Source organism: Mustelus asterias, chromosome 9, assembly GCF_964213995.1.
Source record: "Mustelus asterias chromosome 9, sMusAst1.hap1.1, whole genome shotgun sequence".
NCBI classification, from domain to species: domain Eukaryota; kingdom Metazoa; phylum Chordata; class Chondrichthyes; order Carcharhiniformes; family Triakidae; genus Mustelus; species Mustelus asterias.
In genome coordinates this window covers 111,968,795-111,988,055 of record NC_135809.1, presented here as the reverse complement: position 1 = coordinate 111,988,055, position 19,261 = coordinate 111,968,795, and the positions used below count along the sequence as shown (strand labels likewise).

The window sequence follows — 19,261 nt, the reverse complement described above, 5'->3', positions numbered from 1 at the left end:
AATCAACCTAACCCGCACATCTTTGGACTGCGGGAGGAAACCGGAGCACCCGGAGGAAACCCACTCAGACACGGGGAGAATATACAAAGTCCGCACAGTCACCCAAAGCCGGAATTGAACCCAAGTCCCTGGCGCTGTGAGGCAGCAGTGCTAACCACCGTGCCACCCAAGGTTTTTTTGTTTCTTAATGTTGATGGAGGAAGTGAAGAAGACTGTGAGGGGGTTCGTGTGAAACAGGAACAGTTGGGGCCAAATGGCCTGCCTGTGTGTTGTTAATTCTACATAATATCTAATCTATGTGAGTCGCACAAATCATCAATGGGGCTTGGCAGCAATAAGCAGGCTAATGGTACAAATTTGGCATCGTAAAGTTTATTTTTTAATTCATTCTTGGTATGTCACTGGCAAGGCCAGCGTTTATTGCTCATTCCAAATCAGCCTTGAACTGGTTGATATGGGCCATTTCAGAGGGTAGTTAAGCGTCAACCACATTGCTGTGGGTTTGGAGTCACACATTGGTCAGACCAGGTAAGGAGAGCAGATTTCCTTCCCTAATGTGAACCAGAAGGATCTTTACATCCATGAGATAGTTTTGTGGTCACCATTACTGAGACTTGCTTTTTATTCCAGATTTATTCACTCATCCCACCAGCTGCAATCATGGGATTTGAACCCCAGTCCATCGAGCATTAGCCTGGACCTTGGGCGATGACATTAACTCTACACCACTGAACTTTGATTTGAAATATAGGCTGGAATTCTCTGGCCATTGATGCCCCGTTGCTGCTACCAGAGAGGACGGGGTGTTTGGCGCTCAGCAGGCATGAAGGGCTGGGGAATTCCACACCGGCGTGAGGTTTTCGCTTGGTGGTAGCTTCCCTGCCTCTGGGTCAGCATGCCCCAGATTTTAGCATCTGTCCAGTTGGCTCCAAGCTCTGCCTCAATGCTTCCCTCTCCCTCATTGCAACTCTTTTTTACAGCACTGTGCACAGGAGCAATAGTTAATTCTGTTATCTAAGTTCATGGTTGGTGTGTCTCTCCACAGGTCTGGCAATGTGGGGGCAGCGTGGAGGTTCTCCCTTGTTCCAGACTCGCCCATATTGAGAGAGCTCACAAACCCTACACAGAGGATCTCACTGCCCACGTCCGCAGAAACGCACTGAGGGTAGCGGAGGTCTGGATGGACGAGTTCAAAAGTCACGTCTACATGGCCTGGAACATTCCAATTGAGGTGAGTCCATAGGAAGGCGTTAGCTAATCCAATTACCTCCTCTGATGGATCTGCTCACTTGTGCTCTATGGCAAGAAGTTTTGTGAAAATCCCCTAGTTGCCACACCCCGGCCCCTGTTCGGGCACACTGAGGGAGAACTTAGCACGGCCAATGCACCTAACCAGCATGTCTTTCGGACTGTGGGAGGAAACCAGAGCACCCAGAGGAAACCCACGCAGCCACGGGAAGAACATGCAGACCCCCGCAAAGTGACCCAAACCAGGAAGTGAACCTGGGTCCCTGTGCTGTGACGCAGCAGTGCTAACCACTGTGCCACTGTTCCACCCTCTGATCCTTGCCCACAAGGTAGCTTCACCAGCTACTTCCATCCCTGCTTCAGCTCATCTGCTGCTGAAATCTTCCCCATGACCTCTGGAACTCACTGTTCAAATACTGTCTTGGACAGTCAACAACCCTGTGCCCTCAGGAAACTTCTGCTCACCCAAAGCTCTGCTGCCCCTGTCTTAAATCACATTAAATCCCATTCAGCTACCACCCACTGTGCTCACTGGCTGCCTGTTCAGCCTCCATTTTAAAACTCTGATCCTTGTTTTAATTGCCCCATTGCCTCGCCGCTCCCTGTTTCTGCCACGATTCTCTGAAATCTCTGCCCTCCTCCGAGTCTGGTCCCTCGCACATCTGGCCCATCCTCTATGGGATGAGGAGACATTTCTTCACCCAAAGAGTGGTGAGCCTGTGGAATTCATTACCACAGGAAGTAGTTGATGCCAAAACATTGAATGTGTTCAAGAGGCGGCTGGATATAGCACTTGGGGCGAACGGGATCAAAGGTTATGGGGAGAAAGTAGGATTAGGCTATTGAGTTGGACGATCAGCCATGATCGTGATGAATGGTGGAGCAGGCTCGAAGGGCCGAATGGCCTCCTCCTGCTCCTATCTTCTATGTTTCTATGTAAGATTGGTGAACAGGCTGGACAAATCAACACCAAAATATTCCCCATCATTTCACGCTGATGAGTAATGACAGCATCTTACATTTATACAGCACCCTTAATAAATGTAGTGAGGTGTCCCAAGGCACTCGACTGTAGTGGAATCAAACTAAATTTGAACACAGAGAGGAGATTTTAGCTAATAGAATGGGCGGGATTTTCCAGCCACAGTGTGTGCATGTGTGTGTTATTGGGAAGAGAGTGCCCAGTCACTGGGGTTCCCCGGACAGGCCCCGCTGGATCCAGGGTATATACGTAAAGGCCTCTCCTCCTGCTTTCCCCCAGTCCTCACCCGGATCTAGCTACTGGGGTTCCTGCAGTTCAGGAAACCTGGCTAACCAGAGTTAAAGCTGGAAAATGCAACAACAAAGAGGCTGACAGTCTTAGTGTCAGATATAGGCCGGAACTCTACCACCTCGCCGGCCGTGGAATCGGAGCGGGCAAGGATCCGACAAAGGAAATCTCTATTGACCTTGGTGGAAATTTCCGGTCTTGCCCGAGCGAGGCCATAAAGTCCCAGCCATGAAGTGTGGTCTTGTTGGGGGGTTTGTGACTCCTGTACCTCAGTTAAATCTGGGAGTGGACAGATTGGAGTTGGGTTTACGTCAGAAATTGGATTTTAGGACTTTAATTCCCCCACCCCACACCCCTTCTCCTCCCCCCTCCCCCTCACCACTCCACACGACTCAAACTCACCCATCCTCTATGATTAAAACTCCCCAGATGTGGCTGGTTCTCCTCTCAATACCGCTTTTATTCTTGGTTCCACAAAATGCCGGTGACAACCAGGCAGTGAGGTGTATAGCTGACTGTTGCGGTTTGATTTCAGTGGTTTTTCTTGAATGCGGGAAGTCTCTCATTTCTCCTGAGTGACATGCATGGATTCATTTAATAAAGGCAGGCCAGGCTTGAGCGACCTACAGCAGCCTGGGGAAGAGGCCTGCACAGCTTCAGAAGGCCATACTGTTCACCTTATAACGAGCCATTTGCAATGTTACTTGTGTATGTTCTTCATTCTACCCAATGAAGCTTCAATTATTAATGACATAGCTGTTAGACAGCAGATAGACATCGGACAGTCATTCACTGAATCATATCAGGAGATGAACAAGTAATTTGAAGAGCGTTATGGTTGGCTGAAGTATTGGAAGTCGTGCGCAGATTTGGATCACTCCAGGGGGGTGGCCATGGCTCAGTGGGCAGCCTGCATGCTTCGGAGTTAGAAGGTTCAAGTCTAGTTCAGTGACTTGAACACATAGGGTTGGTGTGGTGACTGTGGTGATTGTCCCTTTAAGGGCAACTCCGGGTGCTCCAGTTTCCTTCCACAGTCCAAAGATGTGCGGGTTAGATTGATTGGCCAAGCTAAATTGCCCCTTAGTGTCAGGGGGATTAGCAGGGTAAATAGGGTTACGGGAATGGGGCCTGGGTAGGATTGTGGTCGGTACAGACTCAATGGGCTGAATGGCCTCCATCTGCACTGTAGGGATTCTATGATTCTATTCTATGAAGAGGGTCACCTGACTAATTGGAACTGAGAGTGGGTAATCACCTCAGGGGGTGGAGTCCTATCTTGGGTAGAAGACAGTCTGAAGACATGTAGAAGACATTTGGGACTGGGAGAGCTGGGGGGTTCTGCTCCAGGGCAGTGGGGGGGGGGGGGTCTGCTCCAGGACAGCTGGGGGGTCTGCTCCAGGACAACTGGGGGGGCCTGCTCCAAGGCAGTGGGGGGGTCTGCTCCAGGGCAGTGGGGGGCCTGTGGACCTCCATAGAATTTCTCCTTGTTAATAAATACCTTTAAATTTTCCTGTAAAGTCTGAAGAGTGCATCATTACAGTTGGACTTTGTACTCCCTTGCCAGCAGGAAGAGGGTGACCTGTCCACCACATACCCGCCTGCCATTGCCCCTCCCCACCGCAGTGGCAGTGTTTCCACTGAGCAACTAACACCCACTTAAGGGCCTCATCCCACCAGGGCTTAACCAGCACAGAGAGAGATCCACGTCAAGTGGCCAGCCTTGCAGGTTACCCAGTGTGGCTGGTGGGCAGGGGACGTTCCTCCTTAACATGCTCCCTGAGCCCATCGGAGGGTCCCCCCCTCTCCCCCAAGATGTTGCCCCCCTCCCCAGGTCCCCCTCCTCTCAAACCCTCAGTCCCACCCCCATCCTTGGAGCTGCAGTGCTCCCCCACAGGAAGAGAACAGTCTTGCCTGGTGATTGTCAAGCGGTGTTCATTCATCCGTTGTCGTAGCGTCTGCATGGTTTTCCCCAATGTACCATGCCTCGGTCACGGGCATTCAGCCTCTGATCTTCAGGTAAGTATTCTCCAAGACGGCCTTCACGACACACGACAGCGCAGAGTCACTGAGCAGAAACTGGTAGCCAAGTTCCGCACACATGAGGACAGCCTAAACCGGGATCTTGGGTTCATGTCACACTATCAGTAACCCCCACAGCTTCCTCCTGGACTTGCAGAATCTCACTGGCTGTCCTGTCTGGAGACAATACACATCTCTTTAACCTGTGCTTAATGCTCCCTCCACTCACATTGTCTGTATCTTTAAAACCTGGTTGGCTGTAGAGATTCTCATTCTAATCAGTATTCTGTAACTTGATTTTGTGTCTCTGTATGCCCTGTTTGAGAGCAGATATCCACTCCATCTGACGAAGGAACAGCGCTCCGAAAGCTAATGGCATTTGCTACCAAATAAACCTGTTGGACTTTAACCTGGTGTTGTTAAAACTCTTACTGTGTTAACCCTCCTTTAACCAGAGCTCTGGATGCCTTCAAGCTACTGAGTGAATAAATGAGCTCTCGCTCACCAAATCATTCGAGTCAGTAGCCCGTATCAACTATTGGTCACTGGTTACAAAACTCACAGCTTGATGTTATAGCTGGACTTGGCTTCAAGTGTTACTCGAGACGATTTGATTAATGACCTTGTACCAAATTCTGTTCACCCACCACCCTCATACTCGCTGGCTACATTGCTTCCTGGCTAAGCAACACTTGGATTCTCATCCTTGCTGTCAAAGCCCTCCATGGCCTTGCCCTCTCCACTCCCCAGTCCATTGTCTCTTCCGGCCCTGCAATCCGCTGGGATATCTGCCTTTCTCTAATTCTGGCCTCTCTCACATACCCCGATTTTCATCATTGGTGGACGTGCCTGTGGCTGCCTGGGCCCTAAGCTCCGGGGTTCCCCGCCTAAATCGACCCATCTCCCTACCTCTCCCCACCTTTAAGATGCTCCTTTAAACCTATAATTTTCACCAAGTTTTGGGTCACCCGTCCACTTATCTCTTCGAGTTTAGTGTTCAAATTTGTTTTGATTGCGCTCCTACCTCAGGATGTTTTGTGGCGTCCATGGAAGTAAATTGTTTCTGATGCGTTCTGCAAATGCCATCATCAAGGATTGTTTTGCTCACGCATGAATCTTCCTGCTGTAATTATCTGCGAGGATTTGAGACTCGAGCATTGTGTCCTTTTTCTTCTTGTCTCCGCAGAATTCAGGAATTGATATTGGAACCATTTCAAGCAGGAAAGCTCTGAGACAACAGTTACAATGCAAGAGCTTTAAGTGGTACCTGCACAACGTGTACCCTGAGATGAGAATGTACACAGACACTGTGGCCTATGGCATGGTAAGGATCATTGGGAGAGCATCCTCCGATCACTTCTGGGTTTTAACTTAAGGTATCATAGAATCCCTGCAATGCAGGAGGAGGCCATTCAGCCCATCGAGTCTGCACTGACCACAATCCCACCCTGGCCTTATTCCCATAACCCCGCGTATTGACCCTAGTTAGTCCCCCTGACACTAGGTGAATTTAGCATGTCCAATCAACCTAATCTGCACATCTTTGGATGGTGGGAGGAAAGCAGAACACCCGGAGGAAACCCATGCAGACATGGGGAGAATGTGCAAACCACACACAGACCCAAGCCAGGAATCCAACCCGGGTCCCGGGTGCTGTGAGGCAGCAGTGCTAATCACTGTGCCACCGTGCCGTATGAAAGCTCGTGTTGGCTGTGACTCAGTGGGTGATGCTATTAGTTCTAAGGTCATGGGTTCAAGTCTCACTCTAGAGGCGTCTACCCATAATCCGAGACAAACGCACCCAGTGTGCTACTGAGGGAATGCTGCACTGTTGGAGGTGCAGCCTTTCAAACAAATGTAAAGCTGAGGGCCTGCCTGTCCTCTCAGGTGGACATGAAAGATTGCCCTGGTTCTATTTTCCAAGACGCCTGGGGAGTTCTCTTCAGTTTTGTGGGGCCAACATCATCAGAACCGATTATTGGGATGCGCTAAAATGAAAACATGCTGTTAGATTGCACTTTGAACTTAACACTTATATAACAATATAACAGACCATCGATAAAAGCAAAATACTGTGGATGCTGGAATCTGAAATAAAGCTGGAAAATCTCAGCGGGCCTGACAGCATCTGTGGAGAATAGAGTCAACGCCATTCCTATCAATTGCAGCAAACCGCCCCCACACCTTGCACCATACAAATCTTGTCCGATTTTCCTTGTCTTCAGCTCTGACTCAATAAAGAACAAAGAACAGTACAAAGCCTGTACCGATCACATTGTCCTATCTAGACCAACTGCCTGTATCCCTCTATTCCTGGCCTGTTCATGTGTCTATCCAGATAAGTCTTAAATGTTGCTAACATGTCTGCCTCAACCACCTCACTTGGCAGTGCATTCCAGGCACCCCATTACTCTCTGTGTAAAAAAGACTTCCCCCGCACATTTCCACAGAACCTTTCCCCCCCTTACCTTGAACTTGTGCCCCCTTATGATTGTCATTTATGCCCTGGGAAAAAGCTTCCAACTGTTCATCTTATCCATGCCCCTCATAATTTTATAAACTTCTATCAGGTTGCCCCTCAGCCTCCGTCTTTCCAAGGAGAACAATCCTAGTTTATTAATCTCTCCACATAGCTAATATCCTCTGTACCAGGCAACATCGTGGTAAACCTTTTCTGCACTCTCTCCAAAGCCTCCATGTCCTTCTGGTAGTGTGGTGACCAGAATTGTACACAGTATTCCAAATATGGCCTAACCAACATGTTATATAACTGTAACATAATTTGCCAACTTTTATACTTGATGCCCCAGCCGATGAAGGCAAGCGTGCCATATGCTTTCTTCACTACCTTTTCCACCTATGCGGCCAGGCTGCCTCTATTCTCTCTCCGCAAATGCTATCAGACCTGCTGAGATTTCTGTTTTTGTGGTTGAATATCACAGAACATTTGGTTGGAATGCCTGTTTCCCTGCTATGCATTCCATACAATGTATTCAAATTGATTTCAAAGCAGGAAGATTATTGAAGAACTATATTATACTGAGAGAGAGAGAGAGAGAGAGAGAATGGTCCATAGTTTTGAGGTCCAGAGAATAAAAGGGCTTGAGTTGATGTGACAACACTTGAATCTCACGGCATGAGGTCGCAGGTCATGTATTTAGTTTGCTGAGGTTAGAACCTAATGAATTTGGATGTGTTAAATCCCAGGGCGAAATCATCTCATACAACGATGTTTATTTCTACATGTCTTTCAGCTCAAAAATATCCTGAAAAATGATCTGTGCCTTGATCAGGGGCCAGACACGGACAATATTCCAATTATGTACATTTGCCATGGAATGACATCGCAGGTATGTGCAGCAAGCAACAGGGGCATGATCCCACAATACCAGTCTACCCTCTGACAGAGCCGCTTGTCGTTTTGGGATGTACATAAGAATATAGGAACAAATTAGAATACAAAGATTATGGGGGTGGGATTTTCCAGCCGCGCTCACCCCAAAACTGGAAAATCCCAACCGAGGTCAGTGGACATTTGGATAGTCCGCCTCCCGCCCGCTATGATTCCCGTGGTGGGCGGAACGGGAAAATTCCCTCCAAAGAATCCAGACATGCATACAACACTGAACAGTCAAAGTCCACAAGACTGTGATACCTTGTGTATCGAAATACGTAGAAGTCCCACTTTTGACCAGGCAACCTCCAGACAGGGATGGAAAATCCCAGGAGTTTGTGGAAAGTAACCCTCAGAAATTCATCTCCGACCCCTTTTTGTTACCTTCTTATAGGCCATTCATAGAAATGGATTTCCAATTTGTGTAAACCCGTAGTAATCAACATATTGTGAGACCATCACATGTTGATTAAGGACTAAAAAGAGGAGGTAATAGATTTAATAAGAAATAGAAGTGGCGCTAAGATTTCACGCAAAGCGAGCCAGGGTTAGGATGGTACTGCGTCGGATATCAAAGTAAATCCGGGTTTTAAAAAATACCGACACCCTCCCTCATCATTGCAAAAAGAAAAGCCAGGAGGAGAAATGGAGCCAAACAGTTTTATTGGGTGAGTTGTGATTGGGAATGTGCTGCCTGAAAGGGCATTGGAGGCAGAATGAATCATAACTTTCAAAAAAGGAATTGGATAAATACATGAAAAAGATATCATTGCCGGGCTATGGGGAAAAGTGTGGGGAGTGAGTCTAACTGACTGCTTTTTTAAGAAGCTGGAAGCTTCATAATGGGCCTAATGGCCTCCTTCTGTATCATGATTCTATGCAAGGTAGGGGAGTTAGTTGGTCTTCATATTTCACACCCTTTCTGTCAAATTGACTTCAATCAATCAGGAGATGTGTTCCGTCAAGCAGGATGACCAGGTTGTAGTTGAAACCCGGTGGATTCCCAAACCTGCCACCCCTGCCTAGCCCTGCTACCTGTAATTCCAGTCTGAACCTACACAGTTAGAATCATAGAATCCTGACAGTGTAGAAGCAGGCCAGTCAGCTCATCGAGTCTGGACATGTTGGCCCTTGCTCAGTTTATCAGAATTCTAATCCTGCACATGAATCACACCAGCATTGTAATGATGCAGTAATGGTGCCTCTATATTGCTTGCTCATTTTGGAATCTCTGTGCTTATCTGCTTATGTTGTGAGGCAGCTCCTATACCAAATGGGGCAGTGATAATTTTAAGCTGTAGCTTTGGCTGGGATTTTATGGCCTCCCAGTGCTGGGACTCACCATGGGAGATGCAGCAGGGCCTCAAAATCCCACCCTTTGTGTTCATCATATTTTCAACAGAGGGATTTGTTGTCCATGTCCTGACTTATATAGGTTCCCAACCCATCAACATTTTGGGCAGCACGGTGGCACAGTGGTTAACACTGCTGCCTCACAGCACCAGGGACCCAGGTTCGATTCCCAGTTTGGGTCACTGTCTGTGCGGAGTCTGCACGTTCTCCCCGTGTCTGCGTGGGTTTCCTCCGGGTGCTCTGGTTTCCTCCCACACTCCGAAGATGTGCAGGTTAGGTGCATTGGCCATGCTAAATTATCCCTTAGTGTCCCAGGATGAGAAGTATAGAGGGATTAGCAGGGCAAATACGTGGGGTTACGGGGATAGAGCCTGTGTGGGATTGCTGTTGGTGCAGATTTGCTGGGCTGAATGGCCTCCTTCTACATCGTAGGGATTCTATGATTTGAACATGAGCGGGATGGTTAAATCAGAACAGGAAATGTTGGAAGTACTCAGCAGGTCGGACAGCATCTTTGGAGAGAGAAATAGTTAATCTTTCAGACCTTTCATTAGAACAGGAAGAAGTCAGGGACACAAGCGGGTAAAGAGGCAGGGAAAGGAAGGAGGGAAGGAAAAAACAAATGAGAGTTGTGATAACCCCCCAGGACTTGCATGGGGGAATCACTGATTAACCTCCCTGTAGGGCTCGTAGAATATGAGCTCCCTGGGGATTGGTAATGAACTACCCAGGTGGAGCTTGTATACCGAGCCCTTTATAAAGCAGGCCCCTGAGTGGGTCCATTGATGTATTGTCCTGGTTGGGACTTGTTTGTGTTCACCACAGGCTTGTGGTTTTTGCTTTACTTTACTTTATGCAATAAAGCACTGTTCCTTTACAGCCGACACCTGGAGTTATTATAAGAGTGGAAGGTGGAAGAGATTAAATGACAAAATGGGTGGTATCGTAAGGCAAAGAGATGCAGTAATGGGACAGCTACAATGGCGGGTTAAATGTTTTAGTTGAGAGCTTCCAGCGATCTGCAACAACATGTTGGAATGTCAGTAACTGTCTTTACAGCCGAGAGCTTCACTGAATACAATTCACATTGAGGAGACTCACTGACCTTAAACCTTGTCTATCACATTCTGACTGATTATTGTCCACAGTGAATATGTAATTCAGTTGTAACTCTGTGTGATTAAACGTGAAATGGGCTTTCATCGATGGCAACATCTGAACAGTGTAATAGCATCATATGTGTAATTAAAGTGTCAGATGATGTAAATTCTCTGTATCGCAGAGCAGACTTTGTAGGCTGGTGATGCCTAAGTCCGCACGACACTGTTTGAACAGTACACGCGGACTAACATGAAGAGATAAATAATCCCACAGGCCTCGCTCTCTTAGCTAATTATTTTGAACAGCAGTCACCAACCTTGCTTTGATTGGTGGTTTCCACGGAGATAGCCAGTCATTACAGATAAGACGGAACAGAGAGAACTGACATTGCTTCTCTCTCGCACAGCCGACGTGGCTCACAGTTAACAAGAATCAGAATCCAATATTTGAGCTGCTCTCGAAATATGTCACATTAAATTATTATGGTTCGAAGGAGGGCTGTTAGGCATTTGTTGCAAGGAAGGAACTTGACATAGAAATATATTGAATCTACAGTACAGAAACAGGCCATTTAGCCCCAAACTGATCTATGTCAGTGTTTATGATCCACACCAGCCTCTACCCACCCCTTTTTCATCTCACTCCATCAGAATATGCTTCTATTCCTTTCTCCCTCATCTGGATTCTTCTTAAATTTATACGATGTATTTCAACTATCCTCTGCGGTAGAGTTCTCACCACTCTCTGGATAAAAAAAAGGTTTACATTAACACTGCAATGAAGTTACTGTGAAAATCCCCTAGTCGCCACACTCCAGCGCCTGTTCAGGTACACTGAGGGAGAATTTATCATGGCCAATCCATCTAACCTGCACATCTTTGGATTGTGGGAGGAAACCAAGGCAACAGGAGGAAACCCACGCAGACACGGGGAGAATGTGCAAATTCCACACAGAGCAGTGACCCAAGCCAGGAATTGAACCCAGGTCCCTGGTGCTGTGAGGCAGCAGTGCTAACTACTGTGCCACCGGGCCGCCCTGAGTACTGAGTATTTCCAGCAGTCTCTGTTTATATTAATCCCTAACCGGCACCTCTTTCAGTTTGGGAGGAAGGAGGTTTCTCCTGAATTCCCTGTTGGATTTATTACTGATGTATATTGATGCTCCCTTGCTTTGGACTACACCACAAGCAGGAAATTCTCCTCCACGTCTACCCTGTTTGATTTCACTTTGATTTCATTTCAACCCTTCCCAAGCAGCAGGAAGAAGCCAGTTAGGGGAGCACATAAATGGAGACAGTCCTTCTCCCTCCACCTTCCGGATTATTCCTCATTTTATTCCCGCACTCCCGACACCTCATCATCCAATCAGACCACGACTGATCTTTACATCAATTCATTGCCCCTTCATTTGCTCCAATTTCAACAAAAATTCACTGATCTCAATCTTGACATTTTTAATTGGGTTCCAGCCTCAGCAGAATGTTGGGAGAGAAAGTTCCAGAGTTCCACTACTCTTCATGTGATATCAGCCTTGAATGGCTTAGCTCTCAGTCGCTAGAGTCTTCCACCAATTCTCCTTTTCCACCTTGTCTAATCTATTGATCATTTGTCACGTTCGCCTAGCACGCGAAAGGTCCCCGGTTCGAGAGCGAGCGGAAACATTTTGGGGTGGCACAGTGGTTAGTTAGTGTTCACACAGCAGAAGGTACTCTGCAGTTACAGGCAATACAATGATCCAAAACTTACTCCAACAGATAAATCAAAGAAAAGGGTTTAATAAAGAAACGTCATTACTCCAACACTTGAGGCCTCACCCTGGGCCATTCCAAAATCCCCAACAATTCCCAACAGGTTCTTATTTAGACTGAGTCAGCTGATCATCACATCATTTTGTCATTGGTTGCATAGTTTACTGGGTCAGCTGACCTTTACAGCTTGTTTCCATTGGTCACACTACAACAGATCCAATGTTATCATTGGTTACATTCTAACAGTTAGCACTGATGCCTCACAGCGCCAGAGACTTGGGTTCGATTCCCAGCTTGGGTCACTGTCTGTATGGAGTTTGCATGTTCTCCCCATGTCTATGTGAGTTTCCTCCGGGTGCTCCGGTTTCCTCCAACAGTCCGAAAGATGTGCTGGTTAGGTGCATTGGCCATATTAAATTCTCCCTCAGTGTACCTGAACAGGCTCCAGAGTGTCGCGACTATGGGATTTTCGCAGTAACTTCATTGCAGTGTTAATGTAAGCCTATTTGTGACTAATGAATAAACTTTAAATCCTTCAACCTTGTCAACTCAAAAGGAACAGAAGCCTAGTCAATACAGTTTGTACTTGTGCATGAGGTTCTCGTGATTTCTATACGCAAACACCCGAACTCCTGCTCCTCCCCCGCATCTGGTAACCCCTAATAAGGGAATAATTATGTCTTTCTCCGACCCAAAATGACTCTCCTCCACATCTGCGACAGTTTTGTTGACCCATTTGGGACCGCGTCCACCTTCTCAGCTCACTGTGCATCCTAATAGTGCCCACTTGCCCCGGCTGGGACTCAGCCAACAGAACCAGGTTGGATGGACGGACAACACCTAACACCAATCCTGTGTCCCAAATTCCCTTTGAACGCTGCAGCTCGCTGGAAGCATGAGTCAGAGAGTTTACCCTCTTCCCATGGCATCTGAGCAATAGTTCACAGGATGATAGAATGATACAACGCAGAAAAATGCCATTTGGTCCATTATATCTGTGCTGGCTCTTTGAGAGAACTACCCAGTTAGTTCCACTCCCTTGCTCTTTCCCCAGAGGGCTGCATTGGCTACAAATACCAATATTGATTGAAGAGCATTAAAAATCTATTAGGTCTGATAAAAAGTCTCAGGGAAAATGTGGTATAATTAGCATGCAGTGCACACTCACTGTTCAGTTCAATTAATGCAAATTAATGAAAAATGCAAATTGCATTTCAATCATTTAGGATCACTGTTCTTGAATGTTAACGAGCTATAGTTCTGAGGATATCATTTTCAATCTTTGCTCCAAGGCACTGCTAAGTTCATTCGTATTCAGATCTACCTCTCTCCCTCTCTCTCCCATTTCTGACTTTCACTATTTCTTTGTTGTCTTGTGTCCACCGGTTTCTCTCTACCTCTCTTTCTCTCGGCTCTCACTACACTATCTCACTTTGCGTCAGCTCCTTTTATTCTTCTTGTTTTTCTTCACTTCCGTCTTTCTCTTCACCTAGTTGTTCCTGTCTGGTTCCTAGCACTTTCTGAGTGTGTGGTTTATTCACCTGTTCTGTCTGGGTTCCTTACTCTTGTCCATGTCTTTACCGGTCTTCTCCCCTTTGGCCCTGCTTGAACAATATCAGCGTTCTCATCATCTCATCGGAAAATGGCTCACTCTCTTCTGCGTCAAGGTCAATTTTTTTTATATCAACAATGCCCTAATCTTTGCCAAATGAACACGTATGTGGTAGCACTGTGGTCAGCACTGCTGCCTCACAGCGCCAAAGACACGGGTTCGATTCCTGGCTCGGGTCACTATCAGTGTGGAGTTTGCACGTTCTCCCTGTGTCTGCATGGGTTTCCTCTGGGTGCTCCGGTTTCCTCCCACAGTCCGAAAGACTTGCTGGTTAAGTGCATTGGCCATGCTAAATTCTCCCTCAGTGTACCTGAACAGGCGCCGAGTGTGGCAACTAGGAGATATTCACAGTAACTTCATTGCAGTGTTAATGTAAGCGTACTTGTGACACTAATAAATAAACTTTAAAAAAGAGACCAGACCTAACTTTTCCAAACTCTCCTCATAAATGAAAACACTCATCTCTGGTTAAAAAAAAACAACAGCTATATTTAGAGAGCGTTTTAACATGATGAAACTTCCCAAGGGCTTCACAGAGGCATTGTAAAGCAAAATATGGCACCAAGCCAAAGAAGGAGATATGAGAACAGATAAAAGTTTGGTCCTTGAGAAAGAAGTATCTTAAGGGAGGAAAGCAAGGTAGTGAGGTGAAGAGGTTTTGGACGGAATTTCAGAGCTTGGGGCCCAGGCATCTGAATGGTGGTGGACAATTGAACAACTCACTGGAGGAGCAGCCTCCACAAATATCCCCACCCTCAATAATGTGGGTGCCCAGCACATCAGTGTAAAAGATAAGGCTGAAGTATTTGCAACAATCTTTAGCCAGAAGTGCCAAGTGGATGATCCATCTCTGCCTCCTCTGGAGGTCCCCAGCTTAATAGATGTCTGTCTTCAGGCAATTCAATTCACTCCACACGATATCAAGAAACAGCTTGAAGGCAATGTATGCTGCAAAGGCAATGGACTCTGACAATATTCCAGCAATAGCATTGAAGACGTGCTCCAGAACTTGCTGTGCCCCCTGCCAAGCTGTTGTACAGCTACAGCTACAACCCGGGCATCTACCCAGCAAGGTGGGTAGATGCCCACAATTGCCCAGGTATGGGTTTCCTTCGGGTCCTCCGGTTTGCTCCCACAGTCCAAAGATGTGCGAGTTAGGTTAATTGGCCACGGTAAATTGCCCCTTAACATCATGGGGGATAGCAAGGTAAATACGTGGTGTTACAGGAGCAGGGCCTGGGTGGGATTGTTGTTGGTGCAGACTCAATGGGCCTTCTTCTGAACTGTGGGGATTGTATGACTCCACCTTACTTTGTAGCATTCTCACTGTTGATGCTCATTGCAAACACCTAACTCTCTCAGGCAGGCAGGCAGTGCTCACTGATCATCAGCAGTACAGGAATCTGTTGCAAATGTGCCATTTATAACATGTTAATTACACTGAGATTTCCAGGCAGTTTAATGAGTTCCTGCCTTCAAATGACCCAGTTAAAAAGCTCTGCTGACTTCAGCCAAACTCTTCCTGAGGCAGTTCTCTCAGCTGTTCACACCTGTTTCCAGTCCGATAAACCCAATGATGAGAATCTGCATCCGCTGCTAATGATTAATGGAGGCGGGGTCACAGTGAAATGAAATAAAAGGCTCACTCCATTTAATAATTTTATGGAGCACTGTGCATCAAACAAAATCTTGTCAACAGTACCACAGCGAGATCATGTTGACATCACGTAACCAAGGAAATGGCAGTAACAGTACACACGTACCTTGGGGTAATTGCATTAAGGGAGGAATACTCGCCCCTGCGGGAAGCGGGGGGGCGGGGCTGCTTAATTTGACAAGAGGCAACAACCTGTTTGCTGACGGGAATAATCTGTTTCCCAAGATAAGTGGCAGAAGGTGTGGAGGATACATGAGGAAGAACTTTTTTACGCAGAGGGTAGTAGGTGTTTGGAATTCACTTCCTGGAGGAAAATTCTTTTGAACAAGTACCTGAATCTGCATCTTAAGTGCTGTAAGCTACAGGGCCGTGTACGGGATGATGTGATTAGAAAGAGCACCTGGGCGTCCTCTGCCTGGCATGGACAAGATGAGCCAAATGGCCTCCTCTGTGCTGTAGCTTTTCTATGGTTCTATTTCCCGCCACAGAACCATAGAAAAGTTATACCACAGAAGGAGAATTTTGTTCTCTCGACTCTCAGGGTGGGTTAAAGGTGGATTCAGCTTCCCAACAAACTAGGAACCCTATTTGCATTCATTAGCGTCTCATGAATGTCCATTAAAAGCCCACCTCATTGGAATTAAGTGTGTCCTCCCCTGCCAGTGAGAATTTAGAATATTCAGTATTACGATGGCATATAAATGGCGTGAACCGGCGAACTTCACCCCTTCCATGTCTTTGGAGTCAGTAGATGTTGCTTTCTTCTTCTTGGAGATCGCGCGTAACTTCACTCGAGTGGCTGTTAGCAAAGTATGTGCCAAGGCTGGACTGGGCTGGGGAGGCATTCTTAATGGGGCAGGGTGGGGGAGCACAGTGCGGAGGTGGGTGGGGGGGTAATATCCGGAGAAGTGAGGGGATGTCCGGGCAAGTTGTGGGGGGGAGGGGGTGGGATTTCTGGGAAATTGGTGGGAGGGGGGGAATGTCCGGGGAAAAGTGGGGGGAATGTTCAGGGCAAGTGGGTGGGGGGGGGGGGGAGGTGGCGGAATGTCTGGGGAAAGGGGGAGGTTGTAGTATCTTATAGGACCGCGACGGTCCTGTCAACACTGGGATCCAGTATCTTGTATTGTGGGGAAACCATATTAAAGTATCACAGGGAAACTGTGTTAACTCCAGTATCATGTACCATGGAGAAATCACCTTCAGCATATCGTGAAGAAATCGGGATAACAGTATCGTGTACCAGAGGAAAATCACGTTAACCATCTCATGCACCACAGGGAAATCGGGTTAACAGTCTCACACATCGCAGGGAGATTGCATCAATCATGTCTCTTATCAAAGGAAATTGTGTGAACAGGATTGCATATTGCAGTGAAATCCTGTGAACAATATTGCTCTAAACGGGAGGTAGAGGTGTGTGATTACACCCCCGGGGATCAATTTGCCCTGCCCCCACCCCCAGTTATTCTGAAATATTTAGAATGTTATCACTTCAGGGACTTCTCCTGCTTTAATATATGAATCTACATTTAGGCTTTCTCTACATTTAAATTCAGCTCATCATCTCCGTCCTGTCACATCTCACTATCTTACGTAGAAACATTGAAAATAGGAGCAAGAGTAGGCCATTCGAGCCTGCTCCGCCATTCATTGTGATCATGGCTGATCTTCCAGCTGTTATGGTTCGGGTCAGAAACTCCAAAGTGTTTTATGGAGCCCGCCTGGATCATAAGTTTTGCGTCTTGAATTTGGCGAGGATAAGCATGATATGTTCCACTTCAGGTATGATTCAAATGACCCACTAGGGAGCTTTTATCAAACAAAGTTTATTTAAGAATATAGTTAACATGTATAGTAAGAAAATTAGCAAGAACTTTTATCAATTACAAACAAAACAAAACCATGATAATGTATAACCCTCAACAAATATATCTCAGATGTTCCAATCAGAACAATCCCATAAATAATCCTTTAAACAGGTTCGACACAGCAAAGACTAATGCTCACGTGATACTGGAATTGAGTCCTTTGGATGAATTCTACAGTTTTCTGGATAGACTCAGAACAGTTTGAAGTCAGAACAGCTTCCTACAACACTAGGGAGACTCTCTGGTTGAACCACCAACAGCAGCTTTCGGCTAACCTGCAGAATTTCCAAAGCCAGAGAGCGAGAGAGAGAGAGTGAGAGACTCCTTTCCAGCTTGATGTCCCTCTAAAACTTGCAGCTCAAAGCTGAAAATGAAATAGATCCTGTCACCTGACCTGCAAACATTCTTCCTCCTGACAATGCAGGGTCATAAGACAAATTCCCAAAGTAAAAATAAACAGTCCCTATTTAAGCCACTTAAGGAGCAATAAAAGGACCTCTCCAACCAACTTGGCAGCAATGACATCAGCTGAGAGCCAAAGAAAACATGATTTTTTTTAAAAAACTCTTAAAAATACACTAACATCACACAACTCAGTTGTCTGGTCTTGCCTTGTCCCCATATCCTTTGATCCCTTTCACCCCAAGAGCTATCTCTAACTCCTTCTTGAAAACATACAATGTTTCAATTACTTTCTGTGGTAGAGAATTCCACAGGTTTACCATTCTCTGGGTGAAGAGATTTCTCTTCATCTCCGACCTAAATGGTCTACTCCATATTCTTAGACTTTGACCCCTGGTTCTGGACTCCCCCACCATCGGGAACATCCTCCCTGCATCTGCTCTGTCTAGTCCTGTTAGAATTTTATAGGTTTTTATGAAATTCCCCCATCATGTTTCTGAACTCCAGCGAATATACCCCTAACTGACTCAATCCCTCTTCATAGGTCAGATCTTCCTTTCGTAAATCCATGCCGACTCTGTCCGATTCTGCCACCAAGTGCTCTGCTATTAAACCTTTTATAATGAACTCCAGAATTTTCCCCACAACTGATGACAAGCTGACTGGTCCATAATTCTCTTTTTTCTCTCTACCTCCCTTTTTAAATAGTGGGGTCACATTAGCTACCCTCCAATCTGTAGGAACTGTTCCAGAGTCCATAGATTCTTGGAAGGTGACCACCAATGCAGCCACTATTTCCAGGGCCACTTCCTTAAGTACTCTGGGATGTAGATTATCGGGCCCGAGGGATTTATCGACCTTCAATCCCTTCAATTTTCCCAACACTATTTCCCTACTAATATTGATTTCCTTCAGTTCCTCCCTCTCACTAAACCCTATGTTCCCCAACATTTCTGGTATGTTATTTGTGTCTTCCATTGTCAAGACAGAACCAAAGTATGTGTTTAGTTGGTCAGCCATTTCTTTGTTCCCCATTATAAATTTCCCTGTTTCTGACTGTAAGGGACCTACATATATCTTCACCAATCTCTTTCTCGTCACATACCTACAGAAACTTGACAGTCAGTTTTTATGTTACCCTTGTAAGCTTGTTATAAGTCTCTGCGCACCCAGGAAAGGCATGAATTATAATCTCATTGTCCGTGTGGTATGGATGAAGCGGAGGACAATTTCAGAATGAAGAGTGGAACTAATGGGATAGCTCTTTCAAAGAGCTGGCACAGACACGATAGGCCAAATGGCCTCTTTTTGTGCTGTAACATTCCAGTTCCGCACGAAAACATTTTATAAGGCGGTACTTCACTTTAAATGAAACCATTGTAGCCATGACTCTGACACTCAGTCCAGTTCCTGGGAGTCGGGAGAGATTTTGTCATCAGGTACAAACACCCAGATAAATCAAGCGAATAAAGATCATTCAGTTGGGACATTCTATTTGAAGGTGAGTCAATAAAGGAATATGAGAAAAACAGGGTCTGGCAACAAATAAATTGAAAGCAAAGACTGGTTATTCTGGTTATTCTGAAAAT

General features: G+C 46.3%; 1 protein-coding gene across 2 annotated transcripts in view; it reads left to right on the top strand.

The window, feature by feature from the left end:
- The window catches only part of galnt18b (UDP-N-acetyl-alpha-D-galactosamine:polypeptide N-acetylgalactosaminyltransferase 18b), a 297,715-nt gene that overhangs the window by 221,091 nt on the left and 57,363 nt on the right, over positions 1 to 19,261 (top strand). Inside the window, exons 7-10 of one of the 2 annotated variants that reach the window (XM_078220865.1) lie at positions 1,046 to 1,231; positions 5,724 to 5,861; positions 7,792 to 7,887; positions 10,165 to 10,547. In XM_078220865.1, the coding sequence (XP_078076991.1) occupies positions 1,046 to 1,231; positions 5,724 to 5,861; positions 7,792 to 7,887; positions 10,165 to 10,209 (465 nt within the window). In that variant the 3' untranslated portion in view covers positions 10,210 to 10,547. Of the gene's footprint in view, positions 1 to 1,045; positions 1,232 to 5,723; positions 5,862 to 7,791; positions 7,888 to 10,164; positions 10,548 to 19,261 lie in introns of those variants that run through there. The other variant, XM_078220864.1, reaches the window with a different exon arrangement.